Source organism: Elephas maximus, chromosome 18, assembly GCF_024166365.1.
Source record: "Elephas maximus indicus isolate mEleMax1 chromosome 18, mEleMax1 primary haplotype, whole genome shotgun sequence".
In the NCBI taxonomy this organism is placed as follows: domain Eukaryota; kingdom Metazoa; phylum Chordata; class Mammalia; order Proboscidea; family Elephantidae; genus Elephas; species Elephas maximus.
Window position 1 is genome coordinate 80,127,733 of NC_064836.1, and position 26,375 is coordinate 80,154,107.

The following is a 26,375-nucleotide window of genomic DNA, read 5'->3' on the forward strand; positions in this document are numbered from 1 at the left end:
TAAGATGCCAATTATTTTTTGAAAAGCTACATTTTCTTAATATTAATAAAATTATGTCACCATAAAAATATGAGCTCTTTCATGGTGGCAGAATTTGAACGGTTTTAATTATCTTCTGCGTGGTGCTCCTTAACTATAATGAAAATGTCTTACTTTTGTAACTAGAACAAAACAAAATCCAGTTAAAAGAAAACGGCCATTGTAGAGGGTTTTATATGAAACCAATAAGATGACATTTCACAAAGAATAATATAAAATCCTACTCATAAATTAAAAATATGAGATTCCCACATCATAGGGAGGTTCGTCTTAAAAGGAGTTTACCAAATCAGTAAGTCCTAGGGGTTTAAATTGATCTCACATTTAAGATGAGCCAACAATGAACTGTCGTTCCACTGGCCTCCCCCTCTCCATCTATACAACAAAACAATGTCAGGATATATTAACAGAAGTCTATTCAGGAAAATAAGAAGAGAATTAAACCCCAGTCTAACCACCCACTTTTTACGTATTCTACAGACATTTATTTAAAGCCCACCATAGGTCAAGTACTTTTCTTAGCATTTAAAGTTCCAGCAGTAAACAAGGAAGGCCAGGAAAGGCCTCTGGGGAGAGGAACTGATGCTGAGACTTGGATGGGAAGGAGTCTGCCACATGAACGCAGGGAGGAAGACGGGCCAAAGTAATAGCAAGCTCAAGGAATCGACTGATGGGATTTAGTGATACAAGATGAGATGGGAAGAGTCTTCTGGGGCAAAATCATGTTGGGTCTGGACAGAATGTTAAGAGTCTGGATTGCACTCAAGTAACTAGAGGATTTCTGGGAGGAAGAAAAATAATCTGATTTACTTAAAATCTTCTTTGGCAGCTATATGGAAAATAGATCACGAGAAGCAAGACCTGTCAAAATACTGCTGCAGCATCTGAGTGAGAAATGACAGTGGCTTTCGCCAAGGTGGTGGCAGGGAGGTAGAAGGATGTGGCCCACAGATAAGGTCCTAAGTTCAGTTTTACTCATCACATTTAACAACATAACAGGAACTTGTTCCAAAGGAAGGGTGAGCAAAGGCGAAAGAACTGGGGATTTTTATCCTAGAGAAGATACAACTTTGGGAAATACAATACCCCTCCTAGTAAGGGAGAAATTGTAGGATAGGAAGTTTCGGTTTCACTTAAGGAAGAACTGATTTTGTATGACAGAAGAACAAGTTACTCTGGAAATTACAAGTGTCTTTTTTTTTTTTTTAAACATGCCAAGCATTTAGGTGAAGTCTGAATGACCAACTACCTGGGGACAACTAGCAGTTATTCTTGCATTAGATGGCAAGAGAGACTAGATGACTCCAAGATTCTATGCAGAAATAATAAGAGGGTGAGAGACATTTCAATGACAGAAAACAGGTGGCAGGTGGCATTACAGAACAAGAAGTAATATTATCTAAATGGTTCTTAACTGGAGCTTATCAAAATCACCTATGGGCTTATTCACACTTCACACACACTCCCCTCTCAGTTCCCACCTCAAGATTTTAATATGCCATCCCCCACCCCCCGCAAGGTAAGTGTGTATGCGTGTGTTTGGTGAAGGGGTGCGCAGTGGTGGTCCATGATTCTCTGAGTTTAAAATCACGGCTGTAAATCACCACCTCCTCTCACGAACGTGAATGTGTTACCTCTCTCTAATTTGTTACGGTGGACAAAGTTTGAAGATCACTGCACTGAACACTTAAGAACCAACTGAAATGTTGGAAAACTCTTATATGCCCATTAAGCCACTCATTTGCTAAGGTAATATCATCAGATGACTTTAACTCCTGAGTTTTCCCACGAGGAGAATAACACAAGGTATTGCTCTAAGGCTATTTCAGCTCTGAATTTCCACAGAGCTAAGGAAATAAATTATGCTTAAAAGGCACTAAGAATAGTATCGGGTATTTTTCCATTCTGGAGTAAGAAGGGAAATCCATGGGCATGCACACCCTTACTTCAGCTGTGGCTAACAGCTTTGTCCATTAAAAAAAAAAAAATTTTTTTTTTTTGTCCATTACGCTCCCTCAATTCCTGGTCAGGGAGCGTGGTCTACCAGTAGGATAAACTTACAACTGGAAAGACAGATGATATTAAGATGGTGTGGACTATGAACGAGTGTTTAAATTTTGCTTCCAAGTCTAAATATTATTTAAAACCCAGGACCTTGTTTCCCCATCACTATGTAGAAAATGGGACAATCTAAGAGTAGAGACCATTCAAATCAACTAAGCATGTGTCTCCCTTAAGTATATACATGCAAACCTTCTCACGTACAGAGAGCACAGTTTCTACCAAAGAAGATCACAATGAAATCTGCAATACTAAAATTCAAATCAAATTTTGATTAGATGTTTCCAGATCATGATGGCTTTTTTGATGTGTCAACTTAGTTAGGCTATAGTCCCCAGTTATTTAACCAAACCCACAATTCTAAGTTGGCCCCCCAAAATCTCTGCTCCCTGATGTACATGCCTTATACAATCCCCTCCCCTTCTGCTCCCCACGGGCAAGACTGAGCATGATGGAGTGCGCTCCCATGGCTGTTATACCATACGACAAAAGGGATTTTACTGATGTAATTAAGATCATAAATCAGTTGACTTTGAAAAAGGGAGATTTTCCATGAGGGGTGGCAGGGACATTTGGTATATTGAGGTGAGCCCTTAAAAGGGACTGGGGGAAGCAGAACCAAGAGGGCGGATTAGTCAGACACACCTTATCATTCCCTTACAGCGACGACCCAAAAAACTAAGTGACACAGATGCAGACAAAAATCCTAGAACCCTAAACATCAGAAAGAAGTGAATCAAACACCAACTGGAAGGAAAAATTTAACAAACACAGAGAACAGGGAGTAACACGAAATGAAGGAATCCACCAACTGCCCCAGCTCAATGTGGCCATCTTTAAGACAAAGCCAGAAGCGACCCCAGGGGAAGAACACATGGAGGCGACTCCACACCAGTCTCTTAAGAGACAAATGATATAGACATACTGGGAGAGAAGCAAGAGCAAGGAGAGAGCTGAGATCCAGAACCAGATACCCACAAGATCCCTGACCTCGGGGGTGAGTGGCACACACGAGCCAGTGGAGACGTAGAGTGGCAGCCCATCCCCTCACACATGCTCGGGAGCAGGTCCCAACTACTGGCTGCAGGGGATGTGAAGGGCCTAGGCACCCACATCCGCTAACCAGAGGGGTACACCCCCCTACTCCCACTCTTGTGATCGGAAGTGGTGGGGGGACCCCATACTCCGGACATCCCATCTGACCGAGGACTATAACACGACTCCCCTCCCCACACACCCTTCTACCATACCTCTCTGCCCACCTAATGAACGGCAGAAGGCACCCTCCCTTGTGCACATCCACCTGCCATCCACAGCCCCCCACGGCTCCTGGAGCTTGCGGCTGTGTGCACCCACACACACACCTACCCTATGCCAGTGCCTGGCTCAGCCCAGTGACCAGCAGCGGAAGCACAACTGCATGCATGTTTGCCCACCACTCCCTCTCCCCTCCCCCCATTGGGTGAGAGGCCCAGGTAGTACTACCCTGTGCGCATCTGCCTGCCTCTAACCCAAGCCCTACCTTCAGGCAAGAGGCACCCATATCGCAATTGTACATGAGCCTGCCTGCTGCTCCATCCCCCATCCCTGCCTAGTGAGAGGCCCTGGCGTAGAAGCTATGCGTGCACCCACCTGTGACTCCCTCCCCCTCCACCCACCCACCAAGAGGCACTGGTGGCATGTCCCTGCGCACACCCACCACTCACTCTGACCTGACAAGAGGCACAGGCAGTGCAACTCCGCACACACCCACCCACTACTCCCCCCTGCACCCTCAGCCTGGAGAGAGGCACATGTATCATGACCATGCACGCACCTGCCTACTGCTCCCTCCCTTCCCCCCACTGGTGAAAAGCACTGGCAATGCAAATGCACAAGCGCCCACCTGCTGCTCCCTCTCTCCTCACCTTGCCCAGCGAGAGACACCGGAGACCTGTCTGCCACTTTCCCGTCCCCCCACATGGCGTGAGGTGCAGCCAACACGGCTGTGCCCATTTCCGCCTGCCATGCCCCCGCCTCACACGACAAGTGGTGCTGGCCATGCTCCCGCTCGTACAACACCCCCACCACACCTGCTGCCTCACCCACTTGGCGAGGACCACTCCCACTCCTGCACCACCGGAGCAACACCGGATGGTGGCCAATCCCCACCCAGACCATCCTCAGCTGCCTGACAACACCATGGAACACAGACCCATGCTCACACATCCAGCCACTGCCACACCCACCGGGAGGCAGATGCCGAGCACAGACTACAGACCACAGACCAGAGTGGCATGCCAGCACCTCCTGCCCAGATACATCAAAACAGAACAACAAATCAGGACGTGGTAAACAAATATACAATTAATAAATAAATATAATGATACTTTAATGCCTCAGAGACAACAGACAGTATCGAATCACCTGAAAACGCAGGACAAGATGGCTCAAAGGACCAAATTGAAAAACCTGAAAACCTCACTGAGGAGGAAGAGGTAATCAAACTACAGCTAAGAAATTCAAAAGACTTATATACACAGCCTTCCAAGAGATCAAGAAAGAGAACAAGGAAAACACAGACAAAACCAAGGGAAACATAGACAAAACACTAGAAGAATTCAGGAAAACAATACAAGAACAAAATGACAAAATAAATAATAGGAACCATACAAAAACAGTAATCAGAAATACAGAAGATTAACAATAAATCTCAGAAAAAACAACTCAATGGACAAACACAGGAATAGAATTGAATCAATGAAAGGCCAAATCACCAAAACAGAGGACAAATTCCTTAACGTTAACTTGTTTGAGGTACAATCAGTAAAAAGAGCAGAGAAAAATGAAGAAAGCCTAGAAGTTATGTGTGACACTATCAAGAGGAATAATCTACACATGACTAGAATCCCAGAACAGGAGGAGACAATAAAAAGCACAGAGAGAATCTGAAGATTTGCCAGTAGAAAACTTCCCTAATATCATGAAAGATGAGAAGATATCCATCCAAGAAGCACAATGAACCCCATACAGGCTAGATCCCAAAAGAAAATCATCAAGACATAATTATAATCAAACTCTCCAAAACCAAACACAAAGAAAGTCTCCTGAATGCAGTTAGGGAAAAACAAAAGATCACCTACAATGGGGAACCAATGAGAATAAACTATGACTTCTCAGCAGAAACCATGCACTCAAGGAAGCAATGGAATGAAATATACAAAACCCTGAAAGAAAAAAATTGCCAACCAAGAATTATACGTCCAGCAAAATTGTCCCTCAAATACAAGGGCAAAATTAAGACATTTTCATATAAAGAGAAATTAAGGGAATTTATAAAAACCAGACCAACCTTACAAGGAATATTAAAAGGAGTCCTATGGACAGAGAACTAACAACGTAAAACAACAACCTAAGATTAAGACATATAACAACATCAGCTAGACACCAACCCAGATAAAGAATTCTCAAAAACAAAATACTGCTAAAAGACTGAAAACAGGAAACCAGAGACGTCAATCTGTAAACGATGATAACTTCAAAACAAAAAAGGGGAATAAATGGTGTAGTTACAGAAGTTCTGTATGGAGAGAAGGCAAGGAGATAACAAGAAATAAATGACTGCTTTAAACTTAGGAAGACAAAGGTGAATCTTAGGATAACCACAAAGAAAATTAACAAACCTATTCATCAAAATAAAAAGAAGAAAACCATAAAGACTCAGTAAACAAAAAATCAACAAAAATGAAGGAAATGAAAAGAAAATCCACAAACACAAAGAGCTCAGCACAAAAAATAAAGTGGAACAAAGAAACCATCAACACCACAAAAAAAGCATGAAAAAAAGATAGCAATAAACTCATAACTATCGGTAATTATACTGAATGTAATGGCCTACACATACCAGCAAAGAGACAGAGAGTGGCAGTACGGATTAAAAAACATGACCCATCAATATGCTGTCTACAAGAGACATATCTTAGAGACAAAGATATAAATAAACTTCAAAGGATGGAAACAAATATATCAAGCAAACAACAACCAAAAAAGAGCAAGAGTGGCAAAATTAATCTCTGACAAAATAGGCTTTAAGGCAAAATCTACCATAAAAGACAAGACAGGACATTATATAATGATTAAAGCATCAATTCCTCCACGTGTCTGTCAGAATGTTGTACTGTGGGGGCTTGTGTGTTGCTGTGACGCTGGAAGCTATGCCACCGGTATTCAGATACCAGCAGGGTCACCCATGGAGGACAGGTTTCAGCCGAGCTTCCAGGCTAAGACAGACTAGGAAGAAGGACCCAGCAGTCTACTTCTGAAAAGCATTAGCCAGTGAAAACCTCATGCATAGCAGTGGAACATTGTCTGATACAGTGCTGGAAGATGAGCCCCCCAGGTTGAAAGGCACTCAAAAGATGACTGGGGAAGAGCTGCCTCCTGTCGACCTTAATGACGTAGATGGAGTAAGCTTTTGGGACCTTCATTTGCTGACGTGGCACAACTCAAAATGAGAAGAAACAGCTGCAAACATCCATTAATAATCGGAACCTGGAATGTACAAAGTATGAATCTAGGAAAACTGGAAATTGTCAAAAATGAAATGGAACACATAAACATCGATATCCTAGGCATTAGTGAGCTGAAATGGACTGGTATTGGCCACTTTGAATCAGACAATCATATAGTCTACTATGCTGGGAACGATAGCTCGAAGAGGAATGGTGTTGCATTCACTGTTAAAAAGAAAGTTTCAAGATCTATCCTGAAGTATAATGCTGTCAGTGATAGGATAATATCCATACGCCTACAAGGAAGACCAGTTAATCTGACTATTATTCCAGTTTAACACGCCAACCACTAGGGCCAAAGATGAAGAAATAGATTTTTATCAGCTGCTGCAGTCTGAAATTGATCAAACATGAAATCAAGATGCATTGATAATTACTGGCGATTGCAATGTGAAAGTTGGAAACAAAGAAGAAGGATCAGTAGTTGGAAAATATGGCCTTGATGATAGAGACAATGCCAGAGATCGAATGATAGAATTTTGCAAGACCAACGACTTCTTCGTTGCAAATACCTTCTTTCACCAACATAAACGGCAACGATACACATGGACCTCACCAGATGGAACACACAGAAATCAAATTGACTACATCTGTGGAAAGAGACAATGGAAAAGCTCAATATCATCAGTCAGAACAAGGCCAGGGGCCAACTCTGAAACAGACCATCAATTGCTTATATGCAAGTTCAAGCTGACACTGAAGAAAATCAGAGCAAGTGCACAAGAGCCAAAATATGACCTTGAGTATATCCCACCTGAATTTAGAGACCATATCAAGAATAGATTTGACGCACTGACCACTAGTGACCGAAAACCAGACGAGCTCTGGAATGACATCAAGGACGTCATCCATGAAGAAAGCAAGAGGTCACTGAAAAGACAGGAAAGAAAGAAAACACCAAGATGGATGTCAGAGGAGACTCTGAAACTTGCTCTTGAGCGTCAAGCAGCTAAAGCAAAAGAAAGAATTGAAATAAAAGAACTGAACAGAAGATTTCAAAGGGCCTCTCGAGAAGACAAAGTAAAGTATTATAACGGCATGTGCGAGGAGCTGGAGATGGAAAACCAAAAGGGAAGAACACGCTTGGTGTTTCTCAAGCTGAAAGAACTGAAGAAAAACCTCAAGCCTCGAGTTGCAACAGTGAAGGATTCCATGGGGAAAATATTAAACGACACAGGAAGCATCAAAAGAAGATGGAAGGAAAACACAGAGTCATTATACCAAAAAGAATTAGTCAATGTTCAACCATTTCAAGAGGTGCCATATGATCAGGAACCAATGGTACTGAAGGAAGAAGTCCAAGCTGCTCTGAAGGCATTGGTGAAAAACAAGGCTTCAGAAATTGATGGAATATCAATTGAGATGTTTCAACAAACAGATGCAGTGCTGGAGGTGCTCACTCGTCTATGCCAAGAAATATGGAAGTCAGCTTCCTGGCCAACTGACTGGAAGAGATCCATATTTATGCCTATTTCCAAGAAAGGTGATCCAACTGAATGTGGAAATTACAGAACAATATCATTAATATCATACGCAAGCAAAATTTTGCTCAAGATCATTCAAAAACGGCTGCAGCAGTATATCAACAGGGAACTGCCAGAAATTTGGGCAGGTCTGAGAGGAGGACGTGGAACCAGGGATATCATTGCTGGTGTCAGATGGATCCGGGCTGAAAGCAGAGAATACCAGAAGGATGTTTACCTGTGTTTTATTGACTATGCAAAGGTATTCGACTGTCTGGATCATAACAAACTATGGATAACACTGCAAAGAATGGGAATTCCAGAACACTTAATTGTGCTCATGAGGAATCTTTACATAGATCAAGAGGCAGTTGTTTGGACAGAGCAAGGGGATACTGCATGGTTTAAAGTCAGGAAAGGTGTCCATCAGGGTTGTATTCTTTCACCATACCTATTCAATCTGTATGCTGAACAAATAATCCCAGAAGCTGGACTATACGAAGAATGGGGCATCAAGATTAGAGGAAGGCTCATTAACAACCTGCATTATGCAGATGACAACCTTGCTTGCTGAAAGTGAAGAGGACTTGAAGCACTTACTAATGAAGATCAAAGACCACAGCGTTCAGTATGGTTTACACCTCAACATAAAGAAACAAAAATCCTCACAACTGGACCAGTCAGAAACATCATGATAAGCAGAGAAAAGATTGAAGTTGTCAAGGATTTCATTTTACTTGGATCCATAACCAACAGCCATGGAAGCAGCAGTCAAGAAATCAAAAGACGCATTACATTGGGCAAATCTGCTGCAAAGGACCTCTTCAAAGTGTTGAAGAGCAAAGATGTCACCCTGAAGACTAAGGTGCACCTGACCCAAGCCATGCTATTTTCATTCATATCATACGCATGTGAAAGCTGGACAAAGAATAAGGAAGATCTTGTTTATTGGTCCACTTGTGAGAATTTTTGTTTTCTTCATGTTGAGGTATAATCCATACAGAAGGCTGTGGTCTTTGAGTTTCATCAGTAAGTGCTTCAAGTCCTCTTTGCTTTCAGCAAGCAAGGTTGTGTCATCTGTATATCGCAGGTTGTTATGAGTCTTCCTCCAATGGTGATGCCACGTTCTTTTTCATACAGTCCATCTTCTCGGATTATTTGCTCAGTATACAGATTGATTAAGTATGGTGAAAGGATACAACCCTGACACACACCTTTCCTGATTTTAAACCATGAAGCATCCCCTTGTTCTGTTTGAATGACTACCTCTTGGTCTAAATACAGGCTCCTTATAAGCACAATTAAATGTTCTGGAATTCCCATTCTTCGTAATGTTACCCATAATTTGTTGTAATCCACATAGTCGAATGCCTTTGCGCAGTCAAAAAACACATGTAAACATCTTCCTGGTACTCTCTGTTTTCAGCCGGGATCCACCTGACATCAGCAATGATATCCTTTGTTCCAAGACCTCTTCTGAATCCAGCTTAGAATTACAGTTGTACCCTGTTGATGTACTACTGCAACTGCTTTTGAATGATCTTCAGCAAAGTATTTTACTTGAATATGGTATGAATGACATTGTTCGATAATTTCCACATAATGTTGGATCACCTTTCTTTGGAATGAGTACAAATATGGATCTCTTCCTGTTGGCTGGCCAGGTAGCTGTCTTCCAAATTCCTTGGCATAGATGAATGAGCACCTCCAGTACTGCATCCGTTTGCTGAAACATCTCAATTGGTATTCCAACTAGAGCCTTATGTTTTTCACCAATGCCTTCAGTGCAGCTTGAATGCCATTAAGGTCACGTCTACTTTGAGAAGGCAGCTCTTCCTCTGTCACATTTTCAGTGCCTTCCAACCTGAGGGGCTCATCTTCCGGCACTGTATCAGACAATGTTCTGTTACTATTCTTAAGGTTTTCACTGGCTAATTTTTTCAGAAGTAGATTGCCAGGTCCTTCTTCCTAGTTTATCTTAGTCTGGAAGCTCCACTGAAACCTGTCCACCAAGGGTGACCATGCTGGTATTTGAAATAGTGGTGGCAAAGCTTCCAGTGTCACAGCAACACGCAAGCTTACAGGCATGTGGTGCATGGAATACTATTCAATAATAAAAAAGGAAAAGCTATGGATACACACAAAAACTTGGATGGATCTCAAGGGCATTAAGCTAAATGAAAAAAAGTCCTCCTCAAAAAGTAACATACTGTATGATTCTATTTATATAACACTGTAGAAGTGACAGAAGTATAGATATGGAGAAGAAATTTGTGCTTACCCTGTTAGGGAGGGCAGGGGGTGTGGGGGCAGCACAAGGGAGATCTCTGTGGTGATGGAAGAGTTGTCATCTTGAATGCAATGGTAGTTACACAAACCCATACATGTGACAAAATGACAGAACCATACACATATACTGTACCAATGTGAGTTTCCTATTTTTGATATTGTACTACTGTTGTAGATAAAACTATTGTAGGAAACTGGGTGAAGGGTATATGGGATCTCTCTGTTTTATCTCTGCAACTTCTTATGAATCTATAATTATTTCTAAAAAATAAATAAATAAAAATGAGTGCAAAGCCAAATATCTGATACCCCATGGGAGAGTTTTCTACATTTTCTATAGCAAAACAATACTTTCCCATTTTAATGGCCCAAAGAGTAAGCAAAGGTCACAGTTTTATATGGCACCTTAAAACAAAGAAAGATAAAACCACACGCTCTGTCTTTACCTCAGATTCTGGTATCGCTCTCCTATTCATCTTCATTTCACCTTCTGGCCTTTCGATCCTCATATCCTGAGTTTACCTCTCAGTGACCTACATTACACTCCAAAATCGCTGCTCCCCAAGTCTTTTCCCTTCATTTTCATGAAATTTTATATTCCCTCAGAAAAACGTCAACTAAGTATTAACCAAAAACCAAACCCATTGCTATCAAGTTGATTTTGACTATAGTGACCCTTCAGGATAGAGTGGAATTGCCCCACAGGGTTTCCAAGAAGCAGCTAGTAGATTCAAACTGCTGACCTTTGGTTAGCAGCCAAGCTCTTAACCACTGTGCCACCAGGACTCCAACTAGATAACAGATTACGTAATTTCAGTAATTCACAGTGTATATGAACTGATTGATTAGACCTCTCCTAAAAGGTGTATTGCAGGAGAAAGATGTGGCAGCCTGCTTCCATAAAGATTACAGCCTTTGGAAAGAGGGCCTGGATAAGTAAAGCATTACTGAAAAAGAAGAACAAAGTGGGAGCCCTCACACTACCTGACTTTAAAACATATTATATCACCATGGTAGTCTAAACAGCCTGGTACTGGTACAACAACAGATACACAGATCAATGGAACAGAATTGAGAATCCAGACATAAATCCATCCACATATGGGCAACTGATATTTGACAAAGACCCAAAGTCTGTTAAATGGGGAAAAGACAGTCCTTTTAACAAATGGTGTTGGGATAACTAGATATCCATCTGCAAACAAATGAAACAAGACCCGTACCTCACACCGTGAACAAAAACCAACTCAAAAAGGATCGAAGACCTAAATACAAAATCTAAAATGATAAAGTTCATAAAAGAAAAAATAGGAACAATGCTAGGAGCCCTAATACATGGCATAAACAGTATACAGAACATTACTAGAACTGCAAAAACAGCAAAAGAAAAATTAGATAACTAGGAGCTCCTAAAAGTCAAACACCTATGCTCATCCAAAGACTTCACCAAAAGAGTAAAAAGATTAACTACAGACCGGGAAAAAAATTTTAGCTTTGACATCTCTGATCAGCGGCTGATCTCTAAAATCTACATGTTACTGTAAAAACTCAACAACAAAAAGTCAAACCAATTAAAAAATGGGCAAAGGATATGAACAGGCACTTCACTAAAGAAGACATTCAGGTAGCTAACAGATACATAAGGAAATGCTCATGATCATTAGCCATTAGAGAAATACAAATCAGAACTACGATGAGATTCCATCTCACTCCAACAAGGATGGCATGAATCCAAAAAACACAGAATAATAAATGCTGGAGAGGTTGTGGAGAGACCGGAACACTTATACACTGCTGGTGGGAATGTGAAATGGTACAATCACTTTGGAAATCGATTTGGCACTTCCTTAAAAAGCTAGAAATAGAACTACCATGTGATCCAGCAATCCCACTCCTTGGAATATATCCTAGAGAAGTAAGAGCCATCACACAAACAGATATATGCACACCCATGTTCACTGCGGCACTGTTTACAATAGCAAAAAGATGGAAGCAACCAAGGTGCCCATCAATGGATGAATGGATAAATAAATTATGGTATATTCACACAATGGAATACTATGCATCAATAAAGAACAACGATGAATCTGTGAAACATTTCATAACATGGAGGAACCTGGAAGACATTATGCTGAGTGAAATTAGTTGCAAAAGGACAAATATTGTATGAGACCACTATTACAAGAACTCAAGAAATAGTTTAAACAGAGAAGAAAATATTCTTTGATGGTTACGAGATGGGGGGAGGGAGGGAGAGAGGTAGGGAGTGGGGGATTCACTAATCAGATAGTAGACAAGAACTAATTTAGGTGAAGGGACGGACAACACACAATACAGGAGAGGTCAGCAAAACTCGACTAAACCAAAAGCAAAGAAGTTTCCTGAATAAACTGAACTCTTCAAAGGCCAGCATAGCAGGGGTGGGGTTTGGGCACCATGGTTTCAGGGAACATCTAGGTCAACTGGCACAATAAAAACTATCAAGAAAACATGCTGCATCCCATTTTGGACAGTGGCTTCTGGGGTCTTAAATGCAAGTAAAGCGGCCATCTAAGATGCCAACAATTGGCCTCAACCCACCTGGTGCAGAGAAGAATGTAGAACACCGAAGACACAAGGTAACTATGAGCCCAAGAGTCAGAATGGGCCACATAAACCAAAGACTACATCGGCCCGAGACCAGAAGAACTAGACGGTGCCCAGCTACAACCAATGACTGCCATAACAGGGAGCAGGAGAGCAGTGGGATAAAGACCCCAAATTCTAGTAAAAAGACCAGACTTGAAGGTCTGACTGAAACCAGAGGGACCCCAGAGGTCATGGTCCACAGACCTTCTGTTAGCCCAAGACAGGAGCCATTCTCGAAGCCAACTTTTCAGACAGGGATTGGACTGAACTAAAAGACAGAAAATGATACTGGTGAGGAGTAGGCTTCTTGGATCAAGTAGACAATTGAGACTATCTGGCCAGCTCCTGTCTGGAGGGGAGATGTGAAGGCCGAGGAGGGCAGAAGCTGGTTGAATGGACACAGAAACACAGGGTAGAGAGAAGGAATGTGCTGTCTCATTAGGGGGACAGCAACTAGGAGTATACAGCAAGGTGGATACAAGGTTTTGTCATGAGAGACTGTCTTGATTTGTAAACTTTCACTTAAAGCACAATAAAAACTTAAAAAAAAAAAAAAAGACTACGGCCTTGGAAACCCTATGGGGCAGTCCTACTCTGTCCTACAGGGTCACTACAAGTCATAATCAACTCGATGGCAGTGGGTGGGTGGGTAAAAGGTATATGTTAAAATAAATAAATAAATTCTTCAGCCCAAATTAATATCAAATTACTAAAATTAGAACGTAAGAGAGAATTGTGAGCAGAAAAGCCTGCCAAATTCTCCTTGCCTATCTGAGCCACATCCTGCCCGTTCCTCACTGCACACCGTCCCTCTCACAATATCCCAGGCCAGCTTCAGCAACCTTACCTCATAAAATAAACACCCCAGAAAAACAACTAACATTTGCAAAGCACTGTGGTTTACAAGGAACTTTTACACAAGGGATCTGATTTGACACTCATTAGACTCTGTAGACTACATAAAAGCATTTCATTTTAGAGAAGAGATAACTTGGATTCACAGTGAAGTAACTTCTCAAAGTCATAAAGGTGAGTACTAAGTTGCAGAATTTTAGAGAACCTAACTCAGATCTCCCGATTACCAGTCCTAAAAAGTGTCAGAATATTTCACCAAACCAAACACCCCATTGCCAATCTGGTTCCAGACATTTTACAACAGTAAATTAATGCTCCAAGAATAGAAGGCAAACAGTTGATCCAATTGAACTGTTCCGATCCCGTCTAAAGCAGAGGTACTTGAAGTACGGTCTAATCCCAAGATCAACGTCTGGGATGATTCTAAACTGAGCTTCTAAAAAAAAAAAGAGTCAGAACGCACTTGTATCTGGTTGAAGAAATCAGCCAGCACAGCAAGAAATAGAAAAGAATAGAAACAGTTAACTTCAGCTAACCTTACTGCTTTATATGACTCACCAATAAGCCTGTGAAGACGGGACAGAATCATGGTGCTGTAACCAAATCCGAATTTAAAGGAATTAAGTTGGACTCCTAGCTCTTCAACATCTTGGCCACAGGAAAGAATATCAAGGCAAGGTGAAGCCCAAGAAACCTCAAGGAATCTTCCATGATACTCCAATCTTTAAACCCCAGATTCTCCTTCTAATCCATTCTTTCCAGAGGTAGCATAGCTGAGACTTGCCTACCCTTGATCAAAGAGTAAGGTTAAAAAAAAAAAAAGCTAACTAACTGAAGAGGCTCCAAAATTAATCTAGTGAAAGCAAGTACTTTTGAGAGCAGCACACAGAAATCCAGAGATGACGACCCAGGGCCACAAACCACAACAGAATAGCCCTTCGACCAAAAGTTTGAGAATCATACAATACATAAATTAACAAACAGCGAAAGAATTTTACCACGCAAAGTAGAAGAGCGAGTAAGCTAAAACTCGTGATCTCAGAGCTGCTAAACATTCTATCAACATTTATTATTAACAGCCTCCTTCGGTTCACAGGTGTTCCTAGCTCCTACTTCCTCCTTTCTAGTAGGATCAGGGTACTTAGGAACAAATAAAAAGGAAGCTTTTAGACAAGTCTTACCGACACGGTATTTTAGTTGTATGGTTGTTTCGCCTTCTCTGGATAACTCTGTTACTTCACATGTGTAGTTCCCAGGGACGGCATCCTTCTTTTTCATCTTCAAAGAGGCAATTCCACGTAGTAATTCTTCTGGTGTGATCTCCGCACTTGTAAAATTACTGCTGGGAGTAGACTGATTTTTATTTCCATCAAAGATAAAAATGTCTTTTCCTTTAAATTTCCACTTTAAATACAGCTCTGCAAGCTGTTTCGTTTCCACGTTAGTAGCGAAGCATGGGATAACAAGAGTTTCATTGCAAACGGTGTATTCCGCAGATTTGATTACATTAAATGTTATCTGAGCCGAACCTGGAAAAGAAAAAATAAAAATTTCATATAACTTCTAGAATTCTCTAAGATCACTTCTGCAGTTCTGTGCTATGAGATTTTAGATATGCTACATATCCCTAAGATGATAAGCAATGCTCCCATTGTTCACTTAAGTAAGCAACGTGGCAATACAAAAGAGAAGACAGGCAAGGTGAAAAACAAATTATTTTAATATCAATGCCCACGGCTGATAGGCAATACTATAACTTATTTTTACTTATCCTTATTAATACGAACTATACATTCGCATGCATCTTGGGAATAAATTCCGCAACTGTGTTGGAAAACACAGGCGTAGTATCGGCTCTGGAAGCTCTGAAGGAATTACCACTGCCCAGTAACACACGGAGAAAAACATTAACCTTACCATGGAATAATTGTGAACAGAAGATCAACATAAATATTACATTCAGTCTCAACTTCTACATACCTCCTCTAAACAGAACTTGCTAAAGCTGAGAGGAAGTTTATCTCTATCCTTATGCTACATTTCCGAAAAAGTGGCAAGTCCTCCTGTACTTTATATTACACAAAATAAATCAGACAAACGACATCACATCTTTCCACCAGGATAGAAGTCTTATAACGTTAACAAGAAAAAGCATGCTCTGTAGGGTCGCTCAGAGTCGGAATCGACTTGACAGCAGTGGGTCTGGTTTTTAATGGTGGCTGTTTTCCCATGGCAAAATAACAGACAGCAGCAGACATTTCGTATGCAAGTACCATAAAGAGTACATAACCAACTAACTACACGGATGAAATACTCAATATAACAAATCGTTATCAACAGTCATTTAACGCCTGAAGAACACGGAAGACAACTGCAGTTTCCCTACATCCTTGCACGTTTCAGATGAACGATGACCGGCTGCACTGACTTTCCCAGTCCCTCTTTTGTAAGGCCACAAATGGTTGTCTTTCCCAGTCCCTCTTTTGTAAGGCCATGAACGGTCCTCTATTCTATGGGGAAGAACTGATACCATATACCCTACTTAGGTGGAAACCCTGGTGGTGTAGTGGTTAAGTGCTACAGCTGCTAACCAAAGGGTCGACAGTTCAAATCGGCCAGGTGCTCCTTGGAAACTCTACGGGGTAGTTCTACTCTGTCCTACAGGGTTGCTATGAGTCGTCGACTCAATGGCACTGGGTTTGCTTTGGTTTGGTTACCCTACTTAGGAGCAGAGTCTGCTCTTGGCTTCAACTTGTTTCTTAGATTTATTTTGAGCAGTTTACGGTTTTTTGGAGGAAGGAATACCTGCAATACCTGTTTGGAAATCACTGTTCAGTAGTTACAATGAAAAGTAGGGATAGTTTTTCCTTCAAAAAGCAAAGCACCAACATACATAAATAAGAATATCAGCTTTGTTAATAATTCATCTTTAAGTCTTCTACGTTTTTACGTATACTGGGGGGGAAACAACTAAGGACATGTTATTATTCTAGGAACATAATGACTGTTCAATAAATGCTCGCTGAACCTAGAGCTAGGATGCATAGCAGAATGTGAACTGGACAATGTTCAGAGAGCCTGAATCCAAATCCTGTACCTGCCACTCTGGGATGTGACCTTAAGCAACTCTCGTAACTTTTCTATGCCTTGCTTTACTCTCTGTAAATAAGAGGATCAGTAAGGAATATCGGGACTCTACACAGAATTGTGGTGAGCGGCCAGGGAGAAAATAGAGGGACAAGGGCTCGATACACAATGCTGTTACAAAAATAGAGAGTGATACTGTAAAAACTAGACAATAGGTATTTTAATGTAACGATCTGCATCTTCTCTGACTGCCAGGTCCAAATTGTTACAGTTGAGATAATCGGAACCCTGAACCAATCTTGCGAGTGTCTACAGCTCACCTCTTCCCAGCTCTCTCAATTTCTAGCCACCCAAATATTTAGGAAGCCCCTGGCAAAACCCAGACTTCCAACTGCAATCTTCCAAAACCTTGGAGCTGTGAATTACTCTTAGTCTGTACTAAATTCTAGATTTTTAGCAGGAATTATTTCCCCTGTGAGAGAAGTCTTGAAGGGGGAACTGTAGTATACAACAAGGAAAGAAGAAAGGGGTTTGATGTCGGAATTATAAAAGAAGGAAAGTGTCAGTATGGTGAAAGATTTTTGCAATGGACAAAGAGACTACTGGGTGTCCTCTCAATGGAATGCTGGGCTTTGGCTAACAGATCCGATCGGAGTACCTGATTCTATTAAGTGTCTGTACCTTTCATTGTCTTCAACTAGATTATTTTACAATTCTGTAAACTGTAGAAAAATTGAAGGTAATGCAAATGATGCATGTCCACAGAGATGCAAATAAATTTTGTTCTGCAGTTGATGTCCACCCTGTGGAAGAGGCAATTCCAAAACATGGTATTTTACTGCCCTGAGAATACTGACCAGTTTTGCATCTATTAGCAAATTCATTTCAGCATTCCTCATTGCCTATAAATGTATCTGCTCTTCCAATTTTCTTTTGAAAGGGTTTTACCATATTACTGGTTCACTCTTTAATGAATGAAAATCTTTGACATGTGTTCATTTTATATTTATATGAATCATGATTTTACCTTTAAAGAAATTATCCTTTAGTAAAAAAAAAAAAAAAAAAAAAAAAGACATTACGTAAAGAGCTCAGTTATCCATTCAAACTTTAATTTTTAGAAGGTTTTAGTTTAAGTATGGAGTAGTCTGCAAACACCCCACAATTTTATAACTTAGCTTTAGAGAATGAATTTTCAAAGGAATGCAGGAAACACTAATTGTGCTGAATTATTTCTCGTAATAAAAAATTTTTATAGCTGAAGCAATATAAGAAAAATAAATGCTGTCAATAAAATTCAAAGTAAAATTGACCTGGATAACCATAATGTGAAGAATCCTTACATTAATAGTAATTAATAAATAAGGGTGGTCCAAAACCTTCACTCTAGTTGTTAACTACAACTTTACCCTCTATAAACGTTTACAAAGAACTATTAAGTAGTAAAATTATCTGATTTGGGTGTGTTTTTTTTTGCCTACTGCCTTCTGATGAAACAGCAAAGTGAAGATCAAAGATACAGAAAGCAAATAAAAGAACATGGATAATTAACATGAATAAGAAAATTCTGAATACTCAAGATATGCTTAAAGCAGTCTAAATCAGATAAGAATTGACAATTTTAACCAGCCGTAATGCGAGTTACATATAAATTTGCAAATGAAATGGAGAAATCATTTTGGCATTATAACCTCTGTGAACACAGGACACCAACCGAAACCACAGTCCTGGGAACAGCCAGGCAGCTACCAAAAGGCCTTGGCAGTCACGGAAGGCAGGTCCAGCTCAGAGTTAAAACATGCAACAAACATTTGTTGAGAATTACTCCATATGAAACACTGTAATAGGATGAGGGGATACAATGGTGAAAATAAAATGTAGGAATTACTTGTAAGCAGCTTACAATTGTCACCGGAGAAATGCCTAAGTGCTGTCATTCCTGTATGAATAAAAGAGCTATGAATGGGCAAAAGAGCAGTCTTAGAAGTTACTAAGAAAACCTGTGCTGCTACTGGGGGACCAACAGAAGATGACCGTCGTAATCCCTCCCCCATCCTGGCCTTCCATCTTTTACCTTTCACATGTTCCATGTAAATTTTCTCTTCATTTTAGCAACTCTTAAGCCACTTTCCTTTTGCCCTGTCTCCCAGACTCTCCGAAGGAGCCCCCTCCTCCTACCTTTTGATTCAAACTGAGTCCTTCAGATAAGAAGTCAGAGCAGTTTCCTATACTCCCCGTCTACAAACTTCCCTATAGCCTCAACCATCCCCATCTCTTCTCCCGGATCCCCACCTCAGAAATGAATCCTTCACCTGTCAGCTAATTTCCGTTTCTGCCTCCACACCCATTAGTCTCCTCAGGGACTTTCCTTAGTTGATGATTAGCTTTCACATCTCCTTATTTATAATCTTTCCATCTTCCAGGGTTTTGTTCTTAAACCTTAGTGTTTAAAAAACAAAACCTGAATCTTCATTAGCTTTAAAAAAAAAAAAAATCCCTATCATCCCCAAACAATACTCTATATGCGTTTCATCCCCTCCAATGGACTCCTTCATCCTCTGCCTCGCGGCCTCCGCCCCCTCTAATCCTACTTCTTCACAGCAGCGGCTTTTGCCAAGGTCGCCCATAATGCCACGGGGAGAGTCTGTGTGCACTGCTCACTTCCACCCTGCTCGCTTCTCTGCAGCTCTTCACCCAGTGGGCAGCTCTCTTCTTGCTCTTGGCCCTCGGCCACTGTCACATCACTGGATTCTGGATTTCCTCTTACTGCTTTGCCTACCCCATTCCAGTTTCCCTTCTTTAATGAAATTTACTCCTTGACTCACACTAAATGTTAGTGTTCCTAACAGCTTCAGACTCAGCACCCTCTGCCCCCTCGTATTCTCTCTTACTCCCGTGATTTCACGACTTGCACCTTCTTTCTTAACCAGGCCCCACCTTCCTTCTTAATCACAGACCTTTGGAAGCCACTGTCTGCTTCAATGTGCTAGTTACTTCAAGATCAACATGGCCAAAGCTCTCCTCACTTCTCCCTACCCTCCTCCAAGGTCCTCACCTCCCCAAAATACTTCCTAATGCCTACCTCCCGGCCAGGCCTGGAACCTAGGAATCAGGCTGGATTCCTCCCTCTCCTCAGCCACGGAGAATCCTGGCTCAAGCTGTTTAACAGTTCTTAAATCCAATACTGGTGGAGTGAATGAATGAACACACTCATCTTTTCTCCCTTGAGAATTACTGTCATGCCGTCCTAACTGGTTCCCTGCCTCTAGCCTCAATGTTTCCCCAGCCTAGCCCCAATATATTTTCCACAGTTCCCCAGATAATTGTTCTAATTGCAAATGCGGACTCATTTGCCTAATATATTTTAGTAACACCTTCCCCCCCTTTCAGGCTAAATTCTAAGAGCAACAGCACAGAATACAAACCAAGTCCTTGAAGATCTTTTCCAGCCCCACTTCCTGTACTCCTATCCCCAAAACTAAGCACAAATCACAATGACCATGATCATGCAAATGGCTCTCATGCCAAAACTTTGCACATGCTGTTCCCTCTGCCCAGGCAAGAGCACAAACTTTGAAGCCAGACGTGGGCTCAATCTCAGCTCAGGTACTTCTGATTGGAACCTTAGGCAAGTACTTAGCCTCTGTACCTAATTTCTTCATCTATGAAATGTCAACAGCAATGCACATACCTCATACAGATTTGGTTAAGTTTAATAAGATGAACATGAACTTCTTATTGTCCTATCTTTCACATGCAATAGAAACTACTTAGATTTCCATTTTAAAAAGTAGCATTGACAGCAGTATGGAGGATGCATCGATGGTAGGAAGAGAAATGAGAAACGGCAACCCATTTAGAGACTACTGCATAGTCCAGGTAAACGGCAAATGGAGAGAAGCCCTAAAATTTACAGTAAAAAATGAAGTAATATCAACAGGAGTCAGACCTGAGAGATGTGGGAGGAGAAAGAAGAATTAAAGTTGCTATCCAAAATAGCACTGGTAACCAGTTCAGACTGCAGATAACCATAAAGAAAGGCAATTTAGGAAATCTGGGAGTAACACTCTTTCAATGTTTAACAGGCTGAGTATTTAAGTGTCTATGATAACATGAAACGGCTCTGTCCAGTAGAGCCCGGGATACATGGTGCCTCAAGAACTTTGTTGTTAGGTGCCATCGAGTTGGTTCCTACTTATACTGACCCTATCATACAACAGAAGGAAACACCGTCCAGTCCAGCACCATGGCCACAATCGTCATCATGCTTGAGTCCATTGTTGCGGCTACTGTGTCAATCCACCTTGTTGAAGATCTTCCTCCCTGTCAAGACAGATTAGTCCGTTCTTTCCGCAGTCCATGGTATAGTCAATATTCTTCACCAACACCACAATTTCAAAGGTGTCAATTCTTCTGTCTCCCTTATCCATTGTCCAGCTTTCCCATGCATATGATGCTATTGAAAACGCCATGGCTTGGGTCAGGCGCACCTTAGTCTTCAAGGTGACATCTCTGCTTTTCAACACTTTAAAGAGGTCTTTTGCAACACATTTGCCCAATACAACGTGTCTTTTGATTTCCTGACTGCTGCTTCCATGGGTGTTGATTGTGGATCCGCGTAAAATGAAATCCTTGACAACTTCAATCTTTTCTCCATTTATCATGATGTTGGTTACTGGTCCACTTGAGAGAATTTTTGTTTTCTTTATGTTGAGGTACAATCCATATTGAAGGCTGTGGTCTTTGATCTTCATCAGTAAGTGCTCCACAGGGTTTTCAAGGCTGTGACCTTTTGGAAGAAGATTGCCAGGCCTTCCTTCTGAGGTAACTTTGAGTGGGTACAAACCACCAACTTTCATGGTAGCAGTACAGCACTTAACCACTCGTGGCACCCAGGGACTCTAAGGGAAATTTTTTAAAAAGTCCCTACCTTCTATGAAAGGAGCCTTGATGGCACAATTAAGCACTGGGCTGCTAACCAAAAGGTGGGTGGTTTGAACCCACCAGCTGCTTGGAAGGAGAAAAGACCTGGTGATGTGCTACCGTAAAGATTAAAACCGAAACCAGACCCATTTCTGTCAAGCCGATTCTGACTCATAGCAACCCTATAGGGCAGGGGAGCACTGCTCCATAGAGTTTCCAAAGAGTACCTGGTGGATATGAACTGCCGACCTTTTGGTTAGCAGCCAAGCTCTTAACCACTGTGCCACCAGGGAAGCTTAAGAATCTCTATGGGGCTGTTCTACTCTGTCCTATGGGGTCACTATGAGACAGAATCAACTCGACAGCATACAACTCTCTATGAATGACATTTCAAGTTACTAAGAGGCCTACAAGGAGCACTGGTGGCACAGTGGTTAAGCACTCGGCTGCTAACTGAAAGGTCAGTGGTTGGAACCCACCAGCCGCTCCATAAGAGAGAGATGTGGCAGTCGGCTTCCGTAAAGATTACAGTCTTAGAAACCTTATGGGGCAGTTCTACTCTGTCCTAAAGGGTCGCTATGAGTCAGAATCAACTTGCTGGTGGTGGGTTCGTTTTTTTTTTTTGTACACATGCCAAACCCTCTGCCTTGCCTATTAATCTATAGGTCTGACGTGTATTCAGACATGTACCTTCATTCTCCTACTCCAATCTCTCAAATCCTGAGATGACCAGATTCTGAGTCTCCTGCAACTGCTCCATGGATTTGAAATGAAACGTTCAGAAAAGGGTGTGGCTTCTAATTTCCTATTTCATCTCCATGAAACCACAAAGAGGGAAGATCCAGGTTCCACTGTCTTAGTCTAGGTATATCAGAATCAAACGTCCCGGTGCTCTACATTTTAGCACTACAATGAGTTTAGTAAAATTGGTTCTCCACTAAAAAATGCATTAAAAAGGTGTCTGAAAACTAGTTTCACAAAAAGAACATTAAATTATAAAATCAACGCATGTCTATATTAGCTATGGAAGGTAAACTTTACATTTTGGTAATATGAGTGATTGTTTCGGATTTAGAATATTTACCAGTGTGGGGCACCTATGTTTCCATCTTAAGAACCTGGCCTTCTAACTCTCCATTAACCGCCCCACAGCAAAGATACCCCAAGTGCCAAAACACACACAACAGTGTGAGCAAGCACCCTAAAGGTGAGCATTCAGTGCAGGGTTTTAACACACTGCTACCAGACTGCTGGGGCTGCCCCATAAGTAAGTACTTTCCAATAGGCATTTATTTCCTTAAAATGGCAACTTCTGTTTAATAGTAATATATTCTTCAGGAGAAAACATTTTCATTTAAACCAAATTACTACTAGACTTAGACAATAAAGGTTTTTTTTTTTAATCACATGTACCCTAATTTTAAAAACTCACTTTGAACAAAGAAAGATCACTCAACTACTGAAAAGGGAGTTCACATCACTAAATAAATAACTAAGGTGTTATTTGCAAGGTAGTAAAAAACACTGGAATTGTTGATACAATTTTAAACAAAGTGTAATTGGACATAAGGGTGGGAGGGCAAAGTAATTCATCACACATCTTATAAATATATTGGGCTGCAGTTTGCCTGTAACTACAGGGATGCAGTATTGCAGAGAACTTCTTCTTTTACTAAAAGGTCACTGAAACTGTAGGATTAACCGGGAAACACCCTGCTTTACCGGTCCTTTATAAGTGAAACTGAAAACAAACATAAACTTCAATACAAATGAATTTACAATTTTATGCCCCTCTTAGTCACTTTAGTTTCTAAGTTGTCTACAAAATCATTTGGTTATAAGTACTTCGGTTCTGATACGAACATCTCTTTATTCTCCTCTGTTTGAAGACACATGATCAAGCATGCGAAAACACCCATTTATCTTATAACAAACACTATCACTTTCCATTTCATATTCAACACCGAATAAAACTCAAATGCTTAATGCCTTTGTTTTTTCAGGTTAGTATTTACTACGTACAATAAAATACCATAAATCCTGAACTCTACGATTCTATGGGGATTTGGGCACATTAACACTGTATGTAAATGAGAGCTAATTATACACGACCTTAACTATTATTAAAGGAAGCCTAACGTAACTCCTATCCCCAAAAGTATCATTGCTGCAGTTCTTTCTAACAGACTTTAAAATAGGGCCCTCATTTTTAAAACAGTTCACAATTTCTACTTTTTATTATTCAGAATAGCTTTGATGCCAACAGTCTGAACTAGTGATATTTTACCAGGAATTTACAATCTCAGTATGAAGGCTTTCTGATTATACAACAGGTATCTGAAAGCAGTATTATTTTAGCTATAATGATGGCAACAAGCGCATTAGCAATGATGACAGGAAACACCTAACACCAACCCTTCAGAATAGAGCTCTTGACTAGTTTACAGCTCCAACGTCTCAGGACGCTTGGGCGCGCGGGGGTGAGGAAGGTGGTACCTAAGGACTTAAGGGCATCTTGCAAGCGCCTCCAAGTCACAAGCGTTTATGAATAGCACACCGAGGCTAACCATCAGCTTAAAATCAAATTAACCTAGTGTTCTACAATTAAAAGTAACAACTGTCAATCTCAATTCTGAACCTTACAAACAGCTCACAGGAGGCTCAACATATAAATGTGAACTGTGACAAACACTGTGGAGCCACGAAAATTCCTATTCCTTTCTTATTCTTCACAGCGGAAACACACATATTAAAAAAAGGGAAATGGATTCCAAAAAATTGGCGGGGGGGGGGGGTGGGGAGGTGACAAAACGGCTCTGCTGTCGAAAGACACCAAATCCCACGCTGCTGCAAACGTGTTTTGACTAGACGTTACTGTCTTCCTATTGCAGGCGAAATCTGGAATACTTTTTAAACAATTCACCAAATAAAGTGGGAAAACTTGAACGTACAATTTGGAATAAAGCGGCTGAAGGCGTGTGGGGGTGTCAAAAAGGAGTTTGGAGAAAAAGATTATTTCTAGGGTTTATGGTGGGGGGGCAGAAGATACGTCTGATTAAATGCTGGGTTGAAAATGAAACTTACTCGTGCCCTTTGTGTCCCTTCTCTCCTCCGTTCAAGCGGGAGATTAATCAGCAGGACCCCCCCCCCCCGGTGCCGACTTGGCCCAAAGGCGCACTTCCACAGCAGGAGGCCCGGCCCCCCCCCCCACTCCCTCCTTCACCCCTGGGCGCCTAAGCAGAGAGAAGGGAGAAGGGCGCCCAGGGAAGTGGGGAGCCCCTGCCTCTCGCCTCCCTCCCGTTACAGCTGACCTCTGCGCCAGGGGCAGAGTTTGGAGTCCTCCTCGGCGTGCGCATCGGGGACCGGGAACGGGGGGACGCAGCCGAGCCCCGCTCCTCGCTCGGGGAGGAAAAAGACGGGGGAGAGAGAGGGTGGGGCGCCCGACCGCGCGGGCCCTCCCACGTCTGCACCGGGGCGCGCAGGGCCCGCGGGTCCCGCTCCGGCCACCCTCCCCGGGCGCCGCCGGGCCGAGGCGCAGCCCACCGGCCGGCGCGGGCGGCGAGAGACCAGCCGCATGGCCGGGAGCCAGGGGCCACTCACCGCAGCACGCCGAGCCCAGCAGCAGCGCCGCCATAAGGGGCCACATCTCCGCGCCCGCCGGGGAGCCGCCGTGCCTTCCGGGCCGCCGCCGCAGTCCGGTCCCAGGCAGGACCCGCCGCCCTCGCAGGTGTGGGTAGCAGCCGCCGCCACAGTCCCGTCCCAGGGCCACGGTCCCGTCCCAGGGCCACGGTCCCGTCCCAGGCAGGACCCGCCGCCGCCGCCCGTCCCAGGCAGGACCCGCCGCCGAGGCTGCCCGGCCGCGCGCGCGCGATGCCGCCGTCCCCCGCCCGCTCCCCGCCCGCGCCACGGCGCACGCGCACTCGCCCCCGCCTCCGCGCCGCCGCCCGGACAGTTGACGCGCCCCCCCCGCCCGGCTCGGTCCCGACACCGCCCGCTGCCACCCCGGTGACGCCCCGCCGCACGCGCCCCTCCTCGGGGCCCGTGTCCCGGCCCGCGCCCCTCGGCCTCCGGATGCTGAGCGAGCGCGCCCACGCCCCCCGAGACCTGGCCGCCCGCCCCTCCGCCGGCTCTTCCTGCGTTGGGCCCGGCCGGCGGCCCCGACTCCACGCTCCCTTTCCGAGCTCGCCTCTCGGCCTCCCTGACGCCTCGGGGGCGCCCCAGCCCGCAGCCGCGATCCCGCTGACGCCGACCGCCGAGTCCCGGCCCGCGCCCCCGCGCCGCCCGCACAGCCCTCGCCCTTCTCCTCCCCGGGGTCCGCCGGCCGCCTCCTCGCCGCTCACCTCGGCGCGTGCCCCCGGAGCTGCAGCCGCCTGGCCCACACCCGCATGGGGGCGTCTCCACGCCTCGCACGCCGCCAGGGACCCCGGGGGCGCCACGCCGAAGACCCGGAGGGGGCCCGGCCCGGCCCGGCCCGACCCGA

General features: G+C 43.1%; 1 protein-coding gene across 3 annotated transcripts in view; it reads right to left on the bottom strand.

The window, feature by feature from the left end:
• The window catches only part of CD47 (CD47 molecule), a 75,761-nt gene extending 49,994 nt beyond the window's left edge, over nucleotides 1-25,767 (bottom strand). For all 3 annotated transcript variants that reach the window (XM_049857811.1, XM_049857810.1, XM_049857809.1), the window contains exons 1-2: nucleotides 25,496-25,767; nucleotides 15,067-15,414 (exon numbers count right to left, since the gene is read on the bottom strand). In XM_049857811.1, coding sequence (XP_049713768.1) covers nucleotides 15,067-15,414; nucleotides 25,496-25,541 — 394 coding nt within the window. In that variant the 5' untranslated portion in view covers nucleotides 25,542-25,767. The remainder of the gene's footprint in view (nucleotides 1-15,066; nucleotides 15,415-25,495) is intronic.
• Between the last annotated feature and the right edge of the window lie 608 nt (nucleotides 25,768-26,375).